The sequence below is a fragment of the Toxotes jaculatrix genome, chromosome 1 (genome assembly GCF_017976425.1).
Source record: "Toxotes jaculatrix isolate fToxJac2 chromosome 1, fToxJac2.pri, whole genome shotgun sequence".
Classification (NCBI taxonomy): Eukaryota; Metazoa; Chordata; class Actinopteri; family Toxotidae; genus Toxotes; species Toxotes jaculatrix.
In genome coordinates, this window is record NC_054394.1 from 18,884,845 (window position 1) to 18,910,239 (window position 25,395).

Below are 25,395 nucleotides of genomic sequence, written 5' to 3' on the forward strand. Positions count from 1 at the left end.
GAAGTTTATCTGTCCTCGTCAAAAGCAGCAACCCAAGAACCCCCAGGAGGACACTAGGTGAGGTAAGCCGTCAAGTTGGAGGAGGCCTTCACCTTTCAGCTGACTGTCTCGAGTACTCTGTGTCTGGCCTGAGTATGTCAAGCTCAGTTGGCCACCTGATATGTAAATATTTTGCACAGGTTAACCCTGCGTACCTGGCACCTGTTCTGACTTCTCAGGCTCTTTTCCCAAAACATGTTTCAGCCATCTGGCTGAAGAGGTTTTGCATAGCTGTTTTATTATATCATTCTTAGGCCTGAAATAAACACTATCCAGGACAAGTTCTTGTAGTCATATTTAGCTGTTGCTGAAAAGCAGCATAATAAGACAACAAAATATAATTATTGTTAGAAAGTTAATGTATTAAATTAATTCAGTATTTCACACAGCAGACATGCAGAAATAACTGGTGTTATTATGATCAATAATAATAACACCAGCTTTTAGTAGATCGTGACCTCCTTCAGCTTGTCATAAAGCCAGAGGGTCAAAGCCCACAGTGTAAGCCTCTTCTACAGCCTCCAGTGCTTCAAAAACTTTTTTTGCCACCTTCTGTGTTGTTGAAAACTCTTGTGCTTGGTTGTCTCTCTCCTTCTCCCTGCCCATCCTCCCAACATTTCCCACCATCAGGTTTTTTGTATCTACAGAAACACACACAGATGAAATTAACATTTACATTTGGCATTTGTTGTGTTTAAATACAGGAACGTTGCTGAATCAGTGTGCATATTATCTGTAAATAAGGGGTATGGCTCAGTGTTTGTGTATCTGATGTCAACAGCAGCTTTATACTGTGTGAAAAGCTTCTTCAGTTCATTAAATCCCAGCAGCTGCCTGAAGGCAGCACAACACGGGCTGATAAATCTGCATCCTCTGATTTGAGAGATGACCTAAACGATTTTGAAATCATAAAAATGTTCATCAAGACATGACTTGTTATCTTTAACAACAGCAAAAATTAGTTTGATTATAGTTACCTCTGGATCGCCAGTAATTCCTTCCAGCTCCTGCCCTGAACCTGCACCACCAGGAAGTCCAGGAACTGTTTGGATGTCCAGCTTCCCTTCACCTGCAACAAGACAGGGTGGTAAGATACTTACGTGCTGCTTTGCTTAGGTGGTTGAGATTAAGCTCAGATAGGAAAGGTCTCTCACCTGGTGTTAGTACAGTGGTCATTGTGTGTGGGGGAGCAGCAGGCTGATGATAACTGCTGTCAGGTCTGCCACCTGAAGGGCTGCTTTGTCAAAGAAAATTGAAAGAATGGGGCATGACTGTGTATAATGTCATAGCACCACCAGCAGGTAAACATTTTCACTTATCCTGTCAAACACCTCAACATCTGCGTCATGGATTAGTGCGAAATTTAGTAAAAATATCTGTGGTAATATCTGAGTTGGTTATCCTCCTACTGTCTCTCTAGTGCCACCATGAGGCAGGTATTTTAGTAGGTTTTTAGGTATTTTTTTTTATTGAAATATGTCGAAACTATTGCACAGTTTGTTGTGATATTTGGTGCACACATTTGCAGTCCAGAGTGGGTAAACTGGAATGAGTCTGATAAAATAATATAAGCTTGGATAGCAACAAATGTTTAATAAAAATATATATATATACTTAATAAAATTTAAACCTGGAAACAGAAAATAAAGAAAGGATGACACAAAACATGGTGATACAACACAATATTAAATCATAAGCTCAAAAAGCATGGATTTTACTTACGTGACTACAGTATTGGTAGAGACGATGTATTCCACCTCTTTGGTCCAAGGGTTCATAAAACTGAACCAGCGGCTTCGAAGTGTGATGAATAAGCCATCTTTTGTTTTTAACTTGTAGCAGTTTGTATTGATCTTCTCTTTCATCTGCAGCACTTACAGCAGACAGTGACAGAGGGGGACAAGGGCAGATAATGGATGAACTGTCCACAGGTAAGATGAACTACAACACTATCTTCATCCCATTACTTCTCTCTGCTACAGAAATGATAGCAAACCACCGTAATTCCACCAGAGCAGATCAGAGTGCCACACACTGATCAGTGTAATGACTGTACATGGACAGAAATCCTTTTCTTTGGCAGAACCTCATATATTGTAAATATGTGCAATAGCAATTAATCAAGATTTGTGTTTTCCCTTCTGTAAGAGGCATACCTTGCCTGTGACATTCTGCTAAATCAGCAATGTCATCTTCATGACAGTATTCATAAAATGATGTTCCCAGCAGCTCTTGAGGTACGTAAGCCAAAATGGCAGTGGCCCTTGAAAAGAAATAGAGCATATTCACTTTGTTATTATCTTAATGTATTTTAGTTATATCGATCGACAAATGATATCAGGATTACAATTTGGCATGTGATTAATGAGAATTGGGTGCACGTGAACATTAAATTCAGTTTTATTCAAACGCATTGATATGAAGCCACACTTTGTGGTAAAAGTTCTTACCTTTGGTCTACAAAGACAAACTTCCCATCAATAGCATGATATGAAACAAACTCCAGGGGCTTGACCTTGATGTGATTTTGCACTGGCTGAGAAACGGTGTGGCAATGCAACCGACCAACAGCCACCAGACAGCTTAGGTTACATCCATCATTGTCCGGCTCATTATTTTCATCCAGATCCATCTCAGCTGGGGACCAGGTTTTTAAGTAACCGGTGCTGTGAATGGTGCAGAAGCCCTTACGGGAGACTGTGAATTAAGGAAAGTGGGCAGAGGTTTTCTAAAATGATAATGATAATGCAAATGAGTGAGCGTCAGATTTGATTAGTTAGCAGAACATAATATACTGGTTTAAAGGAGAAGGGATGCTACCATTTTTTTTTGAGCAGCTGGAGGAGAAATCGTCATCTTCCACATTTCGGTTGCACTTCATCCTGCAGAAAAATGATCGTCTCTCCCCCGAACAAAGTCTTAAAGAACCTTTTTTGATGTCTGTCTTCACTAAAAGACCACCTGAAAAACAAAAAAAGGGTAACAGCGTATATGGCAGTCTGTAAACTATAGTGTAACTTTATTGTACTGTACTACACCAATACATACCAGTACCTATAAGTACAAAAAAAAACAGAAAAGGTAAAAAGACAAGAGGATAGGGGTTTACAGTATTTTGTGTAACAGAAATATAGAAGTAAATTACACTCTGGGTACCTCACAAAGGGAAAGAGAAATTCCCAAGTTGTATGTTATAGGATAAAGTCGGGGCAGCTGTCCAGCACCTGAAGCAGGACTATGGCTCTAAACACCAAAGTCAATCTACTGTACAACAGAATGACTTCAGACAAAGAAAATCCACCTCTTGGAGTGGCACAGTCACAGCCCAGACCTGACTGTGCCAACAGAGATGCTGTGGAATGAGCTCATAGAGCTGTTCACATCAGACACTCTAAGAAATATGTCTGAGCTGAAGCAGTTCTGTAAAGAAGAGTAATCCAAACTTCCTCCTGGACGTTGTGCTAGTCTGATCTGCAGCCCCACAAACTTTCAATTATTGTTGCCAAAGGAGGTTCAACTACTTAGTAAATCCGCTGACTTTTTCCACCAGCACCATAAGTGTTGAAAGGGTGTGTTCAATAAAAATGCTAAAGTATATAACTGTGTTTTATTAGCTGGAGCATTGTGTTTGTAGTCATGACTTAGATAAAATCAGACCACATTTTAGGACCAATGCTTGTAGAAAACCAGGTCATTCCACTGGGTTCACATGCTTTTTCTTGCCACTGTATAAAGTATATCATTCCTGTTTCAGAAAGACTTTGGTTGATATCAAGCCTGCACGTCAAACAAGGCACTCTTGCTATTATTGTGGATTACTTTTAGCATCGATGAGTCTCTTTTGTGGGACAATATCTGCTGAGGACAGCTGCTCCTTGACTTTGCCAATGTCTTTAGGATGCAGGTACTCAAATAGGTTCTGGCCAATCAGGTCCTTCTGGAGACAAATGGAAAAAATGCCGGGGGAATAGTGAGACTTTATTACACATTTCAGAATCCATAAAATGCTAAAGAGTTTCAAAATGTGCATGATTAAAGCCAAATATGTAGCACAGATAATTAGATTTAGAACTGTTTATCATCATTTTACAGACATACTGAAAATCCCCTACCTGGCTGTAGTTTAGGATCTTATGTACTGATTCAGAAACAAACAGTATTTTCCCGTGAACGCAGTCAGCCACAAACAGAAAGCCATCAGCTGCCTGTCAACAATAGGTGTGGGTCAGACAGAGAAGAGGACAGATCAAGGCCAAGAGGGTGTTAACACAGGGAAGGATCAGAAGTTGTAACTTCTAAATGAGCAAATCTGAAAACCCCGCAGTCAGAGTTGACCCGCAGCTCTTAGGGCCACCACATGAGATTGTATTTGTGGTGCGAGTAAACCCTGACCCTTGATCCATTGATTTTCTGGGCTCTTATTGATGTTGATGTTAGAGTGGCAACAGTGTGAGCAGAGTATTTCAGAAATATGGGTTGGCTCTCTTTTTACCTCCACAGTTTAATACAAATATTGTATTACTTTGTTGTTGTTCCTAACTTCCTGTAATCTAGTGATCCTTGTTTTCCTTGTTAATTACTAAACCCACCATAAATCCTTTAAATCTGTTTTAATTGATTTTTGGCCATTTTAGGGCAGTGCAACAGGCTGTAAACAAAACACTGACATATTATCACCTATAAGTTGTTATGGTAAACATTAGCATTCAATGGGAGTCCTGTTTGTGTCCAAATGATGAATATAAGTCCAAAATTCCCTTTCGCTGTAGCTCTGTTTTACTCTCTACCAACTCCTGAGAAAAACATCAGGCTTTTTAGCAGCTAAATGTTCCATTACAGTCACCAGCCAGCTGATGCCTTTGTCTGTCAGTTGTTTGGTGTGGGACAGAAGGGTGTACTATATACTCTCTACTGTCCACATCTTCCAGTGGCAGCTCTAAATTTTATGAAAATACTCTGACCATGAAAAATGCACTATATATAATGACTTAATCGTGTGGCTTTCTTCTGTGGTTCTGAGCCTATCTAGCCTTACAGAGTGAGGAAATATACAACACTAATCAGACAACAGAAAGCATCAGCAAGGATGTTTATAAGTGGTGGGTGTTTGTGGCCTAAATGATGCTGAGATAAAATCTACTGCACTAGCACATCACAACAGAAACTAACCAGAATGTAAACAGCTTCTGTCAGTGCTACGATAATCAGGCATCATTCATGGAACCAGGCAAATAAGGGAGATTTTCAAATAAAAGTGATTCAGATTATGAGGGGCGTTGTAAAAGTGTTTGTTTTTGTTTCTGAATCGTAGTATAATTTCATGTGAATGAGTTGATAGATACTGTAAAAGAGTAAAAATGCTTCTTCCATTTTGCATTTATTCATTAACTTGTTATCAGAAGAAGGTCAACCTACCCTCAGTATCAGGTGTTTTAGCTCCTCATCAGATATGAAAGCAGGTTTGTAATTAACTTCTGGGTAACAGTTGGCGGCAGAACCTGATTTTCAGGGACAAAGACGTTAATCAGCTCTTAAAATATAAGTTTGCCTTCATTTTTGACAGTAAAAGTCATCGTTCTCTTACCTTGTAACTTCTTCATGTGTTGGACTGCCATACGCAAGACTGAGAGTTTGTCCAGTTTGTGTGATTTAGTTTTGCACATAGGCACTAATGATGATAGCTCATCTATGAAGCTGTTCATCTTATCCCTGCATCTCTTCGCTATCTGACTGTGAGTCTTCCTGTAACATAAACAATAAAGAGGCCAACACCACTTATGCTTCCACACTTTCTACCGTGACACACACAAAAAGAAAAGCAGTCATGGTTACCTGGTATTCTTATTGTGACCTTGGTGGTCGTCATGGTCCCTAGGCAGAGTGTAAGAATAATAAATAGGGTTGGTCTTAATTAACAGTTAATCTCATAGACATTCACAGGCATTTAGAGCAACAGTAAAGCAGTATTTAAAAGCACATTTCACACAAAATAAAATGGAAATGGACTTATGTGCCAAACCACATGCCGTAAAAGCTTAGATTATTTAGTTTTCTATCATACATACCAATCACTGGTCATTATTTGATGAAATTTCTAGTATAAAAATGTGTCAAATGTAATTGAAAGCAGACTAGAGTCTGTTTTTTTTTTTTTACAACCATGATTCACGATCACATCATAATTATTCACAGGACTGGGGTTTTGTTAACACAGTGTGAAATTTATTGAGCAAACCTGCATCATAATCCCCAATTTCTACTTTAAGTGATTAATTTCTAACAGTTTGAGCACAAGCATTATCACATTTATCTTAACTCTCCAATGGACCACAACTCTTCTATATTGCACTGCAGCTTCTCAATAAATGTCACATTACATTCAAAAGTCAAACAAGGAAATTTTGACATCTGGAGCAAATGGTTCAACCGGAAGGAAACAAAAGCAACACATTTTATCAGCAGCAGGTGTAATGTGCAGAATGTACTGTGTGTAGGCTGACTTACAGATATACAATGGAGCTTCCTTTCCTTTTACAAAAGAAGTTCTTGCTGGTTGTGCCAGTAGAGCAGCAGAGGTTGGTTGATTGTGAGGACATGAGCTTGCTCATCTTAGAGGAAATGTCCAACCTTGAATCTGGCAGGTCCTTGTGGAGACAACTTCATGTAAGTACAGAAGGTATATCACAGGTACATAAAACACAGCCATCGGGTTATTATTAAACTTGTCTCAGTGTGAAAACATCTGAGCCCAAGAAGGAAGTTTAGATTTAAAACTTAAAGCAGCACAATCAACAACAGCTTTAACCACTAGTACTTACATCCTACGAGACCCAGAAGGTTTCATAAAGGTTGTGGCTCTCCACACATCTCTTTCAACTGCTTCACAGTCAGTACTGACAAGGGAGCTAAGAATCAGATATGACTTATATAAGAGGAAACAGATATGGTAAGACTTAAAACGTGGTAACCCTAACTTCTGATTAAGTAATCAGATCAAAAACATGACTGATGAGGACACGTGTGCGTTTTTTTCTTAACTGAAGATCAATGTCAACCTTGCATAAGACAAGATACATTTGATAATGACATTTGATAAAACACAGGATCTGATGTAACTGCACTGTGAAAGGATTCTCGTCATAGGTCATTATGTAAAAGGCCGCTGTTTTGTAGCTCGGAACAAGTTCCCCAAGTTTCAAGTATATAGTGCCACTTTAATTTCGTTGGACATTGTTCAATGACAAGGAAATGAATATAAAAACTGTGCTCAGCTTTCAAACATGATTTTAAAAATACATTCTCAGATTTGTCATAAAGGAGTTAGCAAATAGAGAGATGGAGCATTAAATAAAAGCTGAACAGATGGCAGGAGTAATCATACACCTGTTTTCACATTATCACAGTCTGCAACATGAGCTTTTTGTTGGCTCCAGGGATTAAAGTATAATTTTGTCCTTTCAGTTTCCAATACAATATCCTTATTTTTCTAAACATAGGCTAATAATAGCCTGTTTTTCGACTTTGACTATTACATAAGCATCTCTGGTTTCATCGGATCAAACTGAACCAAAACTATCTCTATAAGATATTTTTATTAGTGTAAATAGATTTGATGTCAGTGCATCAGCATCAGAGCTAAATTTGACACCAATTACTAAAATCCTTTCAATCAACCATTTTACTACGGTGGAGGAGAGAGCTTGAAAGCTAAAGAAAGCAGAAACCAAACAGGAGTAAACACTTGGACAACACATAAACATATGTCATGCTGCATACATGCATACTGCAAATACAGAAAAACAGCAAGTTGGTACAACAACTAAAATTAGAGGACATTAAAAATGAATGGAGTCGTTGCTAAGATGCAGCTAACGGTTGTTTTCATTATTGATTGATTTTTCTGATCTTTTTTTTTTTTTTGATTGTTTAGTCTATAAAATGACAGTAAGAAACAGCAGTAAGAAATGACCATCAAAATTTCCTACAGACCAATGTGACATCTTCAAATGTCTTGTTTTATTTGACCAACAGTCCAAAATCAAGATATTCAGTTAATCATGTATGAGAGAGAAAAGTGTGAAATCTTCCTATCTGAGGAGCTGGAAACAGTAACGACTGTTCAAATAGTTGACACTTCATTTTCTGTTGATTGACTAATTTTTTCTGTTCTAGTCTCAGCCGTTGAACTGGATTGGTTTCACAATCTTGTGGGTTGCTTATTCACTGCTTATTCACTCCTGTTGAGTGACAGACACTTGCGTAACAGAAACGGGGTAGGAAAAGGGATCAGACTTGTGCATGCTATACATCAACCTCATGCTCCCACCACATCCTAATGTCCACCTCCAGCCCCAACACAAAATGGAAAAATAGAATCTGAAAAGGATTCTATTGAAGACGTTACTGGGATTGACATATGTTTTTCACCCACTTTTATAAGACTCATCTGCTCTGCCTTTTGATAAGACACACAAGGCATGGTTTATTAAAACTGAAGGCTAAGCAACCACCCCTCTACTTTCATTTAACTCTAGGAAATTGCTTCATAAATTGGTTTAAAAAAAAAAAAAAAAAATCAGTCTCAAATGAAAATAGTCTCTCTTTGATAAAAATCAGGCTAGCTAATTCCGCAAGCCCTCAGTTAACTGGAAACCCTGATTATTATTATTGTTTGTAGCAGCAGCGGTAAGTAGTAGTAGTAGCTGATGTATCATTAGTGTAGTTCTGTTACTGTGCTGTTACTTTTATGCCATCACCCCATTTCACCACAAGCCAGCAGCAGAGTGCAACAAACTGATGAAAAATCTCCACACTGGTACTTGTACACTGAAAAATTCATCTATCCAACAGGTTTAAAACGTATCTTAAGTTCTTTAAAAAAAAAACTGGTCAAAGAATTGTAATAAACTGTAAAAACTGTAATCTTTCAAACTCGTTAAGTTGCAACATATATTTGAGGTGCAAATTTAGGCCTGACTTCAACTTGGCTGTGCTACAGGAGATGCCAGCAGTAATGCCGATATGATGTCCATAGGTAATTCACATTTGAGGGACACACACATACACGTTTTAATACTCCTCCAAACTTTGGTCAGAAGTACAGCCTGAGTCCACCACAGACCTTCACCTTTTGTTCTCAGTTACACTAACAACATCTGGTACGTTATCTGTCAGATCTGAGCATATGTCACAGGCACAGCTGAAGGTGCATACAACCCTGTAACATGTCTACAATTCTGCCACGTTGTACAATGGCATTTTATCACTGGTTTCCCTCAGAAGCTCGGGAGTCCTGGGTGGTATCAGTGTTTAAGCCAAACCATGCACAATAAAATCAAACAAATTTTTTATTTAGCTTATTCAGAACTTGAGAAACAGATTATCTAAACAGTTGAATATATGCAATAGAAGTGTTTGTAAGTAATTATTTGGCTTTTTGGCTGTTTTCACCCCCTTTTTTTAACAGATGGGTGAGGACAGGCTCTGGTGTCTTCTAATTTAATATAATTCTGCCAGAGAAATGTGAACATGCAACATTATACCTTATTTAACTGAATCCAACCATCTGCTATTTTTGTAGGACAGAGTGTCAGTGCACCACATACTGACGTGTGAAATCAAATGAAAAATGTGTGGCCTGTTTTTAATGCAGCAAGGTCTTCTCTTTAATGAAATCAGACAACCCATTGCCATGAGTAAAAACATCTACATGCAGTATCACTGTATATCAAAGGCAACTGAATTTGCTATTGTGCTCTTTATCATTCAACATTTTTTATCACTGGAGGCGTCAGAAAGGTTTTGTCTCTTGCCATCTCTTTATGGAAGGCTAAGAACAAAACTTCATCAAGCTTTTATGAGCTGAGCTACATAAACAAAGAATTCTAAATATATATTTCAGTACTTTTTTGGTTTGTGAAGGTTTGTGAGGTTAATTGTAATATCTGGTTTAGTTCAAATTCTCTGTCCAGTCTGAGAAAGACTGCTTAATTGTTATCATGAACCCTAATGTCATGCAACTGCTCCATCTGTCAGGAGTGAGTCATGAGGGAAAAAACTAAAAACCTTGAGGATAATTTTTGTCATATCCAGGGGAATGCTGGGTTTGTGAGACTTTTTCTGGCAACTTTGATCTGATGATGGCTAAACTCTGTTATTGTCTGTCTATCTGTCACGCTGGTGAAAACTCTGTGCCTGTTGAATTAAAGAGACTGAATCACAAGGTTTATCTGATCAAAAACTAGTCAAAACAAAATCTTATGACCACAGAGTCTTACCCACAGCTAAACGCTTGTTGTCTTCTCTCTTTTTTCTTCATGACTTGACACATTCAATTTGCTCACTGCAAAAGTTCATGTTATGTCTCCTTTTAAATTAATGGGTGTTTATTCAATGCAGCGATATAAATAGCTTGTAAACCCTCTGAAACTATAGTTGACTGGTGTTTCAAAGCATGATTTCTTTAGTACATCTACACAAGTCGAAACAGAATCCCAGTCTCTGTGTCCCTGTTTAAATCAATTTTAAGAGTCAAACTCTGCTGCTTTCATCAGGATGATAATTAGAAAACCTAACCTGTTGTGGTACAAATCACAAGCTCCTATCAATGTATGCTGTTAGGTGAAAATGTGGTCTTGTGTCCTCCTCAAGATTAAAATTTACAGTAGTGTTTTGACTCAAAAACAAGCCAAGGCTCTCTTATTATTAAACTTGGCATCTGACAATTACTTTCTTGATTAAGCAATTGCTTAAAAATGCCCAAAGTGAGGTCTTTAAAGAGCCTCTTTTGTTCAACCAACGGTTCAAAACACAAAGACATTTAATTTACAATCACATATGACAAAGCAAACAGCAAACCCTCACATTTTAGAACAAAACTGAAACATTTCGACTCTGAGTTGTAACAGCTGGTAAACATCAGTCAGTGTGGTAACAGAGGATGTTGCAGGCCTACGCTCATGCCCAGTCCTTATTTTGGCATTGTCAGTAGAAATTGAGAGACATTTTTGGAAAGATCTATCTGCCTCTTTTACCTCAAGAATTTATCATATTTTCTCTCTGAGATGGTGAAAACGTTTCATTTGGTTTCCTTGACCACAGCATGAAGACAAATTCTACCTCACCAGTCTTATTATGGCCAAATTTTACATCCATGTGAAAGTGTGTAAATATTCTCTCAAAGCAAATCCTTTTCTTCCTGCTCTAGTTAAAGAAAATAAAAAAAAATTGCATGTCTGTAATTCTGTCGTGTGAATAGAAATGCTGTCATAATGTAGTATGTGTATGTCTTTTTGGTGTTTCTAGTTAAATGATCCTGACTTTGTGTATATTCACCTCTGTATGCTTGTTTTGACTTTTCTAATAAAGATTGGTGAAAAAAACCATGGTGAGTCTACCCAGGTGAGGCCAGGTGAAACTAACTGAGCAGAAATCATCAAACATCTGAATGTGGTAACTGTGGACAGAGACACGACTCTGTTCCTCAGTGTCGCTAATTACATCGTGCCTATTGGATTTATAAAGACTGGTTAGCGAACAAAGATGAAGAACTAATGCGGGACTAGTATGACAGAGATTTGAACCAGTTCACCGCCATGATGAAAAAAGGCCTGGACGTCAAAGCTGAGTCAAACGCTCTTGTTTGTCTCATAGACTGTATAAGACCATAGACTGTATAAGACATGGACGTAGCACCCGTGACGTCACCCATTGGTTTCGGGGAGTCGGTTTTGTGACCAAACCATGGGCATTTGAGCTGCGCCATCTTGGATTTTAGTGGGAGTGTACTTTCCATATTTGGCGAAGAGGCGGTTACTCTACGGGTCAGCCGGAGTCAGCCGGCCGAGAACCCGGCCACTTAGCTCGGAGCAACCGAGCTAGCATAAGGCTAATCAGCTAATCAGCTAGGCTAACAACCTAAGCGACAGCTACACGCAGCTACATCCACCACACGACAGTCCCCGAGTCCGACCCGACTAGCTCGACCGCGACACAGAGCATACAACAGAGATCATAATGTTGCTGCTGTGTTTTAAACATGACTGTTTCAGATAGAGAGGTTTTAGGTGGAGCGGCAGGGTTTGGTGGAGTTGTGGGGGGAAATTTATTTATAGCCTGTTATTTAACTGTGAAACAAAAATTATTATTTCATATTGATAAAATATATTGAAACGTTAGACGTATAACGTATATTAAAACATTATTATTAATGATAATTATCAAAATAATGATAATATTTACCGGCTTTCACCGCTGCCTCAACCCACTATCCACTTACAATTACAGCAGCACACAAACAACAGCAGCCGCTTACTGACGGAGCTGCTCTGTCCATGCAATGTCGGACTTTTTAAACAGAAAAACGAGACGAAATAAAATTGTAGCCTAGTATTCCCTCAATAAACGGACTCAGAGCACGGAACACACCACAACAGCGTTCCTAACATTAGCTGCTCCGGTCCTCTATCTGTATCAGCAGCGACCATAAATCGGCAATTAAGTCATAAGCTAGCAGCAAAATATGCTAATACATGCTAATTAGTGCAAACATCCAGGTAAAATAGTGAGAAATTTACTTACCGAAAAAACTGCAACACAGACTCCTTCGACGGTCGGTTAGTACAGTCTCCACTACAACAAGCCATACTGTCACAAAAACCTATCCGAACATTGGCAAACAAACACGCACACTACAGCCCCCGTCGACCGCTGGAGGCAGCCGGAGGCCTCTGGATGTAGCCGCCTAGCCCAGCCGATGCTTTAGCAAAGAGCTAACTGCCAGTGCCTGTCTATGGGGCTGTGTATGTGTGTATCCAGCTCCGTGCTTCGTGTTTTTGCTGATGTGATGTGGGTAAAATTCTGTGCTGTGCCTTGTTTGTGTTGAGGCTGAAGATAGTGTGTTACTGCTGATGCCTGGCTATAGTGTTAACAGTAAAAGGGACAGAGCTTGTAGGGCAGAGGTGTCCAAACTTTTCAGCAGCAGCACACCAGACTTGACTCATTTAATCAACTGATCTCAGCCTTCAGCAGCTGATTGGTCAAACTGTGTGCTCTTCATTGGTTGAAACAAAAACCTGCAGCCACACGGCCCATTGTGGAACAGTTTGGACACCTCTGTTGTAGGAGTTTGAGTAATGTGGGACATGTACCTAGTTTGTGCGCACTGGTTTATTCCTTTAATTCGGATGGTTAGTGATTTGTGCATGGGGCCTGTGAAGAAGGTCTGCTAGCTGCTTGTACGAATTTATTCATCCTTGTTTTGTTTAAGGTGTGCTGCACACATAGAACAACTCAAATAGGCTTTTAGGCTGTTTTTGCATTGATACATGTATTGATAACTTTTAATTTTAAAATCTGTAGGTGCTTTTAGTGCTCAGTCTCTAGTATTTGGTACTGATCTGTAACTTGTTGGCAAAATGACTCATAGTCCAACTTTATACCTTATTTCTTTATATGAGTGACTTGGCTTCTGTACCTGCTAAAATGAGCATTTAATTGCAGAGTTTATTCAAAAAGCCTGTCATGAAAAAACAAAATGTAATAGAACTGCCTCACTGCTCTTTCCTGAGTATGTTAAAGAAACATTTCAATCCTCCTCGCAGTTTGAAAGAAGACACGAAGGCAAAATTAATTTAATATCGCTCCTTTAGAGTCTGGTTTCCTCATAAGGTTTAGGTTCCCACAGAGGTCCAGATGACTGGTTTCCACGACAACACGCAGAAGAGGCCCCACCTTTTATCGTGTGTCAAGAGTGCTCTCCTGCCTGCACATATTGATCTGGCAGAAATTCCTTTTTCTTTATTTGCACACTGAGTAGACATTTCTTTTGTACGTGAAGCAGACTTCCAGCATTTCTTGAATTTTTGTCCTTGGAGCAAGAATCGTAGACAAAGCTTAATTTTGAGTTTTATTGTGATTTTGTGTTTGTGTTTTTTTATAGTGATCCTATATGCACATGGATATCTGTCCTGTTTCCATATTCAAACAGAGGATAAATATGGCCTTGGGAAAAGAGGGGAACTATGAGACTGGCTGCTGCGACTAGCAAAGACCGAGTAGAGTCCTCACTTCAAAGTCTGGATATATGTGATCTTTGATGATGCTTCTTTGATCAGTATCATCTCTGGAGTTATTTTCTGAGTAACCTAAGAGTGTAGTTCTGGAGCTGGTGTTCCTTCTAAGAGAGAGTGAAATTATTTTTGTGGGTTCAATTTGGTTCTCCATCTTTTGGAAAAGTGTCCAACAGCATAAAACTCACCTGAGAAAGGGTTGTGGTGGGAGTAAAGCAGAAGGGGGCTTTGAAGGAAAATTGCACTTTGGAGTCTAGTTTTCAGCAAGGCTCCATCTATCTCTTCCACACATACATGTACTTTAAGATGCGGTATTTGACTTTTCTGTACTTTTTAAGCTTTACATATTGACATTATGGTTATGCTGAAAAGACCTACCTTTATGTCGGAATAGGTTTATTATAACTATGATCATAATTTTGTTCTTATCCTAATATGAGTTGTTTTTTTTTAATGGTGAAAGGTGTCCTTTTTTGAGCCAATGACAAAAAAAAACTATTTTGCCTTTTATGAGATAAAGACTTGTTGAACAATCCATGATCAGGAATTTGGAAAACACACACATTCACACAGAGACTTTCAGAGCTCTGCTGAGCTGTGCAGCCAATGTGTGGTAAAAGTGACCTTTTCAAGGTCAGATATCGCCACTCAGACTCAAGCTGTGTCTAGTCTCTTTCATTCCACTGATAAATCTAATGTAAATGTACTCTATCCAGCAGCTAACTTCAGTTATATGCATATGCCTGTGCTTAGTCTCTTTCAGATTTTCTGTTGTGGCAGCTATAATTTATGCTATAAATTATCTTGATCAAGTCGGTCAAGTTGCACTAAATGTTAAATGAGAATAACACCCCATAATATAGGTATAATTCATTTAGTAAATAACAAGAGGCCTCTAGCCTCCCAGACCTATACAATTCAGATGTGACCCCATTTTTGTTAAAGAGCTTTCAGGCCTTCTCTCCAAAGACAGAATGTGTTTCTTTATGATTGAACTTTGTTTTGGGCTCTTCCCAGTTGTTTCTAAATGCTAATCAGTATGCCTGCTCTTCAGGGTCAGACTGTGTGTGGAGAACCTCAAATCACAGCATAATAATTGCTACTTTACCGAGATAGACAGGACACACAGGACAAAAAAAAAAGAAAAAAAAGTTTCAGTCCATATCCATCACAGTCAAAGGAAGAATTATTCTCTTACCCTTCACCTCTCAGCAGTGTTCAAATACTTCATAGTCACATGCAGACATATAGTTGCTTTCAAGTTATAGTTTATATGTTATTATAATTAATGTTATGTTTTAACTTAAGCCTGAACATGCAAATTTGCACATACATTTCAAAAGAGCAGTTGGACTAAATATAGTTTCCCTGTGTCTCCGCTAAGTTAACAGGCATTAAATTCACTAAGAGCTGTAAAATCATTGATTATCCATAATGTCTGGATGAACCCTGCGCTCTATGCTATGCATTTAATGAAAGTTAATGTGTAATCTGAAGAATATTTAACATTTTGTAAAAACTGCTGCTGTCATGTTTGAATACTCACTGCATTTAGCAGGTGCAACATCATTAGAAACTTGCCACATCCTTTATGTTTTGATCCTATTTCAGCCTCCACTGTGTGTGTGTGTGTGTGTGTGTGCGTGCGTGCGTGCATGCATGCGTGTTTCAAAAGGGGAAATTGTGTGACCCACAAACGTACTGCAACACAATCCATTCCCATTGTATGTGAAACCAAACTTTCCCATTAGGTGATGGGGGGGGTGTTGCAGTGATTGTTCTAGAGAAAAGACCTTGTGATTTTGGCCTTAAGCAGAATCCATTCACTTTTATGGAGAGGAAGATAATTCAGTGAATTTCAGAAACACCCAGACGTCTTGACGAGTTTTTCTGTAACTGATACACCAAGCACACCCATGAAATCCTCTGTTATGCATGATAAGAGAATGTCTGTGTGTTGTTGGAGGAGATAACTGAGCCAACATACCAAGCTGCAAAATACTTACAGCTATCCTTTCTTCTCATATGGGTGTGGTACCTTTTGCCACAGACCACCTGAAACTGTTGAAAGCTTGTAAGCTGGGATGTGGTGTTTCATTCCAATAAACGCTGAAACACTTTAATTAAAACTGAACACAGTGCCACCAATTGAAGGCAGGCAGGCAAAGAACCATGGAAATCCAACTGAGAATAGTTTGACGAATGGGGAGCGTAACGAGAGCTGCTGCAGCAAACTGAGTAGGTTCTTTTTGTTAAAGCTGCTTTGTGTGAGCCATGCTAGCTGCATGGTCCAAGTGATGGAAACACTGGAATGTGATTTAAGTGTTAGCATGCTAACACGCTAAACTATAATATAGTGTAAACACAGTGTTTATGACACAGCAATTACATTTGTCACCACAACAGTATTGGGAAAACAATTTAGTAGTATAGAGTGCTAACATTAAGTTCTCATAGGAATTACGACACACGAGTAAAAGGCTGCCTGGTGTCTGTCCTGTCTTCACGTTCCTGGAAACATGACCTCTCATCCAGAGGCAAAGCAGAACATTTGTAGTATTATTAATCTTTGTTTGAGGAGATTTAAAAGAGTGTGTTTGTCTGCTGTGGAGAGGTGAGACAGTGTCTGTGTGCCTGTGGGTTGAATCATGATGACTTATTGATTTATCTAACTCGATGTTCATAGAGGTGAATTACAGCCTGTCAAAAACAGATTCTTTGCAAATGACTTTGCATGGCTTATTCAGATGGCTGTTGGATATCTGTGACACCACTCTTGATGTGGTTTAATGAGGTTTGGAGAAAAAAAAGAGCATGAGATTGTCCTACACTCTCTGTCACTCCACCAGTTGTGATTTAAGTGGGGGTTATATTCCGCCCAGATTGCTTGTCAAATGGTCGAGTAGCCTCGGAAACCTCCTGCCCCACACCTCGTGTTAGACCATTTCAAGATTTAACTTCACTCTTTTTTTTTTCATTTTTGTATCCCTGTTTTTAAACAATATCCCTTCTTCCCTCCCTGTCTGTGATGGCTGGCTTTTAACTCCGCCTTCCTGTGTAACCATTTGACTATATGTGACTATAAACACATTTGATTTCCGACGTGGTCAGACAACATGTCTTATGAACTAGTTCTGAGAGACCATGAACCAGCTCTTAGCCCCTCTGAAGAAGGTTATTGGAGGGTAATGAGCCTGCTGGTGACAGATCTGGGCTACATCTGCTCCTACAGGAGGCGACAGGCCTTGAGTGGCTCGGGGAGAGGCTGTACAGTATCCCACAGGCGAGGTCCTGGGGTCAGCACCCAGCCTTACAGGATTAACACACCTGCCACCAGCACAATGAGGTCTAATGAGCGCACACTGGCGGCCCCGGTCTGTTAGCAGCAGGACAAGTGCTCTCTGAGTGGCTCACACCTCAGCACTGGTATTGAAGTCCTGGCTCTCGAGTCAATACCTTCATTAGTGACTTCATGGCAGATCACTCTCTGAAGCCGAACAAAGGCTTCCAGGAGCACAGAGTGACACATTCCGGGGATTAGAGAGCTCTGGCAGGTCTTGCCATTAAAAGAAGTTCTTTTTTTTCTTGAAATGCAAAGAATTTGCTTTGACAACAGGGGAAATAATACATTTCAGTGTAATTAATTTGACGAGTTGATTTTTCTTCCACTCAACAGTTTGATGTAGTTTGAAATGGTGTTGACATATTGCACCATATCAGAGGCTTTTTGGTGCCCCACACATTTGGGAGAGTTATTAGAGTTGAAAGTTCACATAAAAATGGCAGATTGTCCAAATACCTGCAATGCTAGGGCTGAAATGATTATTTGATTATTCAGTTAATCAGTGTATTCTCAAAGTTAGAAATTGTTAAATGCTTTAAAATTTTATATATAAAATAAAATATAATCTGATTAGTATGATTAACTGTATTAAGGTAATAGGTCATGAATAGGTCATGCCTCTGCCACCATTAACTTTAATCTTAGGCTGTAACATCATTGCCATTCATTGTTCCCCCTAAAAATGTTTTTCCATAATTGCTAACCCTGCCACTATTTGGCTATGGAAACACAACTTTAAACCTAATTGCATTCAGAAATTCTTTAGATTCAGAATAATCCATGTTGACAAGTAACCCAGGCCTCCCAATAGCACAATGCCTCCTCTGATTTTGTATTTATGTGAACACACCCCCTGCTGACATGTGAAAGTTTCCTCTGAAGGGGGATATTCTTCAGGATGTTATTTCTTCCTTCAGACAGTTGATGCATGGAAAGAGTCAGCTCTTTCTGGAGTTAACTAAGGTGACATAATGATTTAGTGGCCGTGCAGAGACCTCTGGTCCCTCTGCTCTATCCATGAGAAGCCAGAGTCAGTGAGAGTCCTGCTGCACAAAGTGTGCTTCCCCTCTCGGCTCCTGCTTCCCTACTGTTCACCTTCATGACCCCCCCGGCTGAAAGAGTCAAATGGCAGTGATGCTTCAGTAACTTTAACCTCTGATAACATGACCTCTGAACCCTATGATGACCCCCCCAAACAAAGACTGTGACATTTTCTTTATTAGGACCTGACATGTTTTTGTTAGCGTGCACAGGGATGTGAGTCGTACATGTTTCTGTACATGCCAGGAGGTTGTAATAAAAGACAGAATCTTGGATATACTTTTGTGATAACAGACACAAAGAGGCAATCAGACAGGCTCTGGCGACATACCAGAGGGAAAAATATTCAAACTTATTACTGACATTCCTGAAAACCTTTTGTTTCTTTAATCAGGCCAGCTCAGTGAAAAGCTTTAGAGAAGGACACTTCAGATTCCTGAAAGTCCTCTCAAGTGGCTCCAGAGTTCTGGGGACACGCCACATAATCAAAACTTGACATTTATGCAACCCCATTCAGCGATGTGGGAAACACTCCACACAGACTGCGCTCCTGAAACAAAAGGCAAGGAATGTTGTACTGTGTGGAGTATTACAGTGTCGCTTGTCACATATGAGATAAAGGTTTTTTTCCCCATCAGGTCAGGTTAATTTATGTTCCTCAGTGTAACAAAGTGGTAAATGAAAAGGGAACCACATGAGAGAGAGGAAAGGAGTGCTGCTGTGTGCGTCGAGTCAGGAAGGCTGCCATTCACAGAGCATGTAATACAGTACTTCCCCTTGTTTGACAATAATGCTGCCCTAAATTCAAAGAACAAAGACACTTAAGGTGGCTTGTGTGTGTGTGTGTGTGTGTGTGTGTGTGCGTGCGTGCGTGCGTGCGTGCGTGCGTGCGTGTGTGTGTGTGCGTGTGTGTGCGTGTGTGTGTGTGTATTCTTGTACTTCCTTCGTTGTGAGTTTCAGACTTTGACAGTGAGGACACAGATGTGCCAGTGAGGATGCTCCTCACTCCTTCAAAGGATTGTTTGAGGACTTGTTGTGGTTAAAGTTGTGGGTAATGGTGAGGGTCCCTACACGAATAGAAGTACTGTGTGGTGCTGCTGAAACCTCACTCGTTTGTGTCGATAGTAAAGTAACCCCACAGCAGACTGAATTATTTTTATGCCGCTCTGTATTTTGGTTGTGAAAGCAGGATTATCATAATCAAAGCACAGTCTGTCAGCTTTCTAAACTCCTCGTCGCTTTTTTTCCTCTGTTAAGTCAAAGTGAAGAAATTTTAGTCACAATGTGGTAAAGATGTTATTTAAATTATTACAGTATGTTTTAGATGCGAATGGGCCATGCTCCTATTTTAGAGATTAAATCATTTCTTCTCATTTTGTCACTGGTCTGAGTGCTGATCTGAGTCACCTTCAGTTATTAGAGAGCTCCTACAGCTGAAGTCGATACATGCTCCATTACCTAATTTGTAAAGTTTGATGAGCTGTATTCAGCCTAAAAGGCATACCTGCAGACTCTTCTATCAAAAGTACTGGCATCAGTTTTTTCCATGTATAAGCTAAATGTTAAATGCATCTTCTTGTTACTGAGAAGAAGAAGAATGTGTCTCTACAGTCTATGGTAGAGTTGAAAGAATTAGTCGATCAACAGAAAACAACTATTCTGAGTAATCAATGGATCGTTTCAGAGCCAAATGGCAAACATTACAACATAATTTCTCTCTTTCATTGTAATGATTTGCTGCTTTTCTCTGTTTTACGTCAGTGTGAACTTAATATCTTCAAAGGAGCTATTTTTTCCCCTCAAACTCTTCCCTGTCAGAGACATCGTGTCTGCACTCAGATCATTTTCTTTTTTGTCCTTTTTAAAGAAAGCTCTCCCCAAGACCTCAGCTGCAAAGTAAGACAAAAACAAACTTGTTGAAAATCAGCAGCTGTAGACACATTAGTTAATATGAGCAGCCTGGAGCGTTGTCTCAATGCAGTTCTCTGCTGCACCGCACACTAAGGCTGTTCTGTTGTTTTTGTTTTCTTCTTTCTCTTATTCACAAAAACCTAACAAGGCTCTATTTCCTTGCCAAAGGTCACCCTTCTGGACTGCTGTCATGACATTTCAGTACTTTTTAGTTTGAATAACATACAAAGAGCTTCCCCTTAGTACACTCATCAATCATTTGACAATATAAGCAGAGAAGATGGTGTTGTTTGCCTGACATTTAGATCTTGTGGACCCAGAATATGTGGAAAGGAAGGTAGTTCTGAGTTGAGTTTGCCATATATTATATATCTATCATTCACATTTTAACATAAACAGCTGGCGTGCCTGAGGAGTGCTCATTCTCTTAACACTCTCTCACTCTGCCCGGTGCCTAATACAGTGGGGTCCAAAAGCCTGAGACCATAATGAAAATATCTAATATTTTCACATAAACCAGGAAATAATCAGAAGGTTTGAGGATTTAAAAACATTTAGCAACACAAGTAGTTCTGTCATGTAAAATGAAGAAGAAATATTTAAAATTCGGATCTATTTCTAGGTTGACAATGAAGTTTAAGCAAATTTGTGGTTTTGACCAACTTAACTCTTTTGTACAAAATGTCAGATTTCCTTGAGTTGTATCTCTTCCTTTGAAGCACGTGTTCAGATGACACCCAGGTGGATTTGATTTACTCATCAGAGGCTCACTCAATTAACTCAGCTTGCAGCCACTGTTCACCTGTTATAAATAAAGCTGTGACTCTAGTTTCAAGCAGATCATTGCTCACTAAGTAGCGTTGTGATAGTGGGAAAAATCGGCATCAGAACTAAATGAAAGTGTAAGAAGTGAGATTGTTATTCTAAGCAAAGAAGGGATTTCTTAGATCAAATCATGGCTAGACTAAGGGTTTCTGAGGGGGCAGTGCATAGAACTCTAAAATGCTTTAAAGAATCTGGATCAGTTGAATCCAAAGCACAATCAAGCAAACCAAATGTGACCACACCATCAGAAGATCAATGCATCAAACTTAGTGCACTGACAGATAAGTAACTTCATCACAGATACAGACTTTGCTAAATAAACAATGCAAAGACTCCAATCAGCAAAAGTACTGTCAAAAGAAGGCTGTCTTGTTGTGGTCTCTGGGGATGAATAGTAGTTTCTAAACCACTTCTCAGGAGAGGAAAACAAGACCAAACACTTGGGGTGGGCTAAGAAATATCAGCATTTGACAGTAGATGACACCAAACACCTGAAAGCTTTGCAAGAACTACTTGAAGACCAAAAAAGACCAACGAGTCCTTCCTGTGATGGACTTTTCTCCACAGTCATCAGACTGATCAGGCCAAGATTTCTGTGACACCACGAGAAATTTTTTGGAACATTGTCGGATCATGCTGGGATAACATGGGTCATCAGGTTTTGCACGAACTTGTGGAATCCATGCCAACTCGAGCGCAAGCTGTCATTAAAGAAAAAGGGTGACAAACCAAATACTAAGATATTCTAAAGTATGTTCTATTCTAAAGATTCAATTTTTCCCTCAAATTGTCAAGCTATTATGTTATGTTATAGTAGTATTTTATCCAGTGGGCTCAGACTTTCGGACCCCACAGTATTTTGAAACTTCTTTCTAAAATGAGCAAAATTGTAAAAATTGTTGAAAGTATTAATCATCTTAACGAAACACAAAAATCCACTGTTGAGACTTGTTTTTTTTTTTTGCTCCAGGCTCAGATTTTGGTCTCAGCTGTGCATCTGTGTCCTTCTTTAAACTTTAAAACTTGTTTAGCTCATATATATGGGAGAGAGTGAGCAAAAATCATTATAATAAACAATTCCTTGTGTAACAGGGTACACTGGGAACACGGGCTTTACACCAAATGACCCTGCAATATTCACACACATATATGACAGTTATGTAACGTTTTCTTTGCTGCTGTGTCACTCAGTCACTGTATATGCTGAGAAACCACTTAGTTCACCTTTTATTCTGCCTGTGTTTTTGAATAGTTCAATACACCTATTAAGTACATATACAGCTCTGACAACAGGTAGTAATGTATACTTTTGTGTTGTCTAGCATATCACTATGTATTCAGTTATAAAGCAGCACATGGGCGGGTTTATCAAGGGAAGAAACTCGATACTGTTTCAAATGTTTTTCACTCTGTAGCTCTGAGCCTTGAGACTATTTCTAACAAAAATAATAAATTTACAGTTGAGTAGCAACAATAACATATTTTCGGTCTTAGCTTCATATGGCAGATGTTGTGTTGATGGTAGGAGAACGGGGACATCAGCTACGGCACTTACTTACAGCTGGCAGATAAAATATGGAGGTTGTGTGCTGCTGTCTTAAAACTGTGATTCATGTAAAATACCTCGGCAGTCTTCAGCTGTGATGCTGAATATGTTCAAAAGCAGCCACATTAACCAAATGGGGGACAAAGCTACTGCTCATGTCTGTGTGTGAGATGTCACTTCTTATCATCTGTGAGACACAGAGGTCATTTCTGCTTAGTGAGTGTAGATCAGTCCTCCTACATGAGCTTTGTGCCTCTGTTTTGACTTCTGATATTATTATGACTTTTATAATTCACAGCAAAGATGTTTTCTTTATTGCTTAGTGTCCGGGTCACAGTTAAAGCTCAGATGTTGACAATCTACAGACTAATCCCAAAAACCTCTGACTTTGTGTTCTGACTGTGTCACTCTGCTGTCTCTGAGGTGTGTATTAGCATGGCAGAGGTTGTGGAAATAATCTGTTTTTACCACCAAATGATTTTGGCATATTTCACACTTTGATCTCATGTCATCCCTTAATTTGCGGTCTTGAATCGAACATTCACAAGATAATAGAGGAACACATGAACTTCAAAGAAGCTTCAAAAACAGTTTTTTTATTTATGTCAAAACAACAGCTTTCTTGATGAGAAACACTTATTATCCCGACAAAAAAAACTGCATTTGTTATTAAACTGGTTTAAGAAGAATGTTATAAAAAATATGGGGATATGTGGGGATTATGATCCCATACAAATATATATATATATATATTTTTTTTTTTTTAAAAACAACAACAACAACAACAGCATAAAGTAAGATAGATCCAGTTCCAAATTGTTGCTTTCTGTGTGGAAATATTATACTTAGTCTTTGTTTACTTCAGAGTAAATATGATCCCTGAGACTGTAGAAGTTTTTTGTTTTTTTTTTTCTTATTTGAAAGTTGATAAAGAGATAAGCGCCTTCCTGGTAAAACCCTAAACCAGTGACTCCCACACAGGGTGGCTGTCTGAGTCCTGACTGTGCAGAGAACTTAAGCCCGTGTCTGAGTCGTCGTCGTTCGCACTGTGAGCTTTTGACAGACCCCTGGCCTGCTCCACCCACTCGCTCTTTCTCTCCAAAGTGCTCATCATCCCCGTCTTATCATCTGTCCCGTGGCTACGTTTCTCCTCGCTGGCTGTCCCTTCGTCTATGTCCAAAGTGTTCACTTTCTCCAGCAAATCCCTCATCTCCTTCTCCCTCGCCCTGCAAATCTCCTGGGTCAGCTCTAAATCGCTCCTAATAGCTTCTAAATCCGCGTTGAGGCGCAGACCGATGTATAAACTCGCATCTAGCTGCGTTTTGATCCTCTCTTCCTCCAAAAGCAGCTCGTTTTCTGATGCCGTGTCTGCCTCGGTGCCGGGGACAGAGTGTGCGCCCTCGCCGGGTTCTGTGTCTTTGTTCTGCAGCTCCTCTTTCCTCCGCTGCATCCAGCGGTGGTTCAGCTCCTCCTGGATCTGCACCGTGATGATGTCTATAAGAGCTTCCTGCTCCCACAGCTCCTCTTGTAGCCTAACCACCTCCTCACATTGCCGGACATATTCTTCAAACTTGGCAAGAGTCTCAGTTGAACACAGTTTGTCGTCCTCTTGGCCGGAAGCTGCAGCAGCGTCCACCAAATACGTGTCCTGAACATAATTAATCCCGTGCCGCTTGATTCTGTCAAAATGCACCTTTGCCTCGCACCTTTCGATCTCTGCGTCCAGCTCTGTAATCCTCTGGATCTGCTGGCGGATGGTGTGATCCTGAGAAACCACAAGATGAACCAAAGTTTCCATCTTCTCCGCAGAGGACGCGTCTCTGTGCGCGGCTTGCGCCCTCTTTTTATTGATCTTCTCCAACTTTCTGAAAGCTTTCCTAACAATCCGACGCTGTTTTTCAGGTGAGATCCCCCCCATGGGAGACCGTGCGGTGCCCTTGGTGACACAGGGGTTGTGTTTGCTGAGCACTACACGCGCCTCCGCGCTACGGGCTCCATGGTTCGCCAAAGACGCCTCGCTTTTCACCAAAACAAACTTCACGTTCCTCTGCTCTTCTCCCCACGCGGCCCAAAGCCGTAGAATCTTTGTTTTGTTCGGCAGAATCCTCTCGAAACCTCTCCATTTCTCCACGATGCAGTACGACTGCGCTGCGGAAAGGCCATGCTGTGAGGTTTGGTCTTCCAGAAGCACTTTGACAACATCAGCGCAGGTTGTGCGCTTTGACAAGCCGAGGACGAGCTTTTCCTCTCGGCAGACCCACACTGATATCTTACTCTCCTCCGACTCCATTGTGGATTTGTGGGAAACTGTATTTCCTATGAGCAAAAAATTAAAAAATAAAAGTCATTCTTAAAGCAGATTTGAATCCGCATGTGTGGAGAAAAGCGCAGCGCTGTCCATACTCATTTCCTCTATGTGCATGCGCGCTGCATCCCAGACACATCTGAGAAGTTGCAGACGGGGCTGGGGGGTTTGGAGCTCTGTGTGTCCTCTTGTGCACTTTCCTGAAGCCAAGTCAAGGAAACGCTTTGCCCTCAAAAGAGCTGCCCCTGCTGTGATCACATGACTGCCACTATAAGTGTCAGTAAAGAGGACTTTATATTGCTGTGTGTGGTTCTGT

General features: G+C 39.9%; 2 protein-coding genes across 2 annotated transcripts; both read right to left on the reverse strand.

The window, feature by feature from the left end:
* Positions 1 to 551: 551 nt before the first annotated feature.
* On the reverse strand, positions 552 to 6,901 carry arntl1b (aryl hydrocarbon receptor nuclear translocator-like 1b). Its single transcript, XM_041034818.1, has 14 exons — positions 6,858 to 6,901; positions 6,544 to 6,683; positions 5,872 to 5,910; positions 5,624 to 5,781; positions 5,455 to 5,537; positions 4,152 to 4,244; positions 3,859 to 3,976; positions 2,860 to 3,000; positions 2,490 to 2,736; positions 2,196 to 2,302; positions 1,762 to 1,912; positions 1,194 to 1,276; positions 1,017 to 1,108; positions 552 to 680 (listed from the first exon to the last, which is right to left on the reverse strand). Exons 2-14 carry the CDS (start codon positions 6,645 to 6,647, stop codon positions 666 to 668), a joined length of 1,431 nt encoding a protein of 476 aa, XP_040890752.1. The 5' UTR covers positions 6,648 to 6,683; positions 6,858 to 6,901; the 3' UTR covers positions 552 to 665.
* Positions 6,902 to 23,350: 16,449 nt separating this feature from the next.
* rassf10b (Ras association domain family member 10b) lies at positions 23,351 to 25,064 on the reverse strand. Its single transcript, XM_041039748.1, has one exon. The coding sequence runs from the start codon at positions 25,062 to 25,064 to the stop codon at positions 23,733 to 23,735; it is 1,332 nt and encodes a 443-aa protein (XP_040895682.1). The 3' UTR covers positions 23,351 to 23,732.
* Positions 25,065 to 25,395: the final 331 nt, after the last annotated feature.

Excerpts from the sequence above, each read along its gene's own strand:
- rassf10b (XM_041039748.1), bottom strand. The coding sequence starts at position 25,064 with ATGGAGTCGGAGGAGAGTAAGATATCAGTGTGGGTCTGCCGAGAGGAA.
- arntl1b (XM_041034818.1), bottom strand. The coding sequence starts at position 6,647 with ATGAGCAAGCTCATGTCCTCACAATCAACCAACCTCTGCTGCTCTACT. Across the intron at positions 5,782-5,871 it reads GGTCACAATAAGAATACCAG|GAAGACTCACAGTCAGATAG; the intron begins GTAACCATGACT and ends TTTATGTTACAG. Across the intron at positions 1,109-1,193 it reads GACCACTGTACTAACACCAG|GTGAAGGGAAGCTGGACATC; the intron begins GTGAGAGACCTT and ends GTCTTGTTGCAG.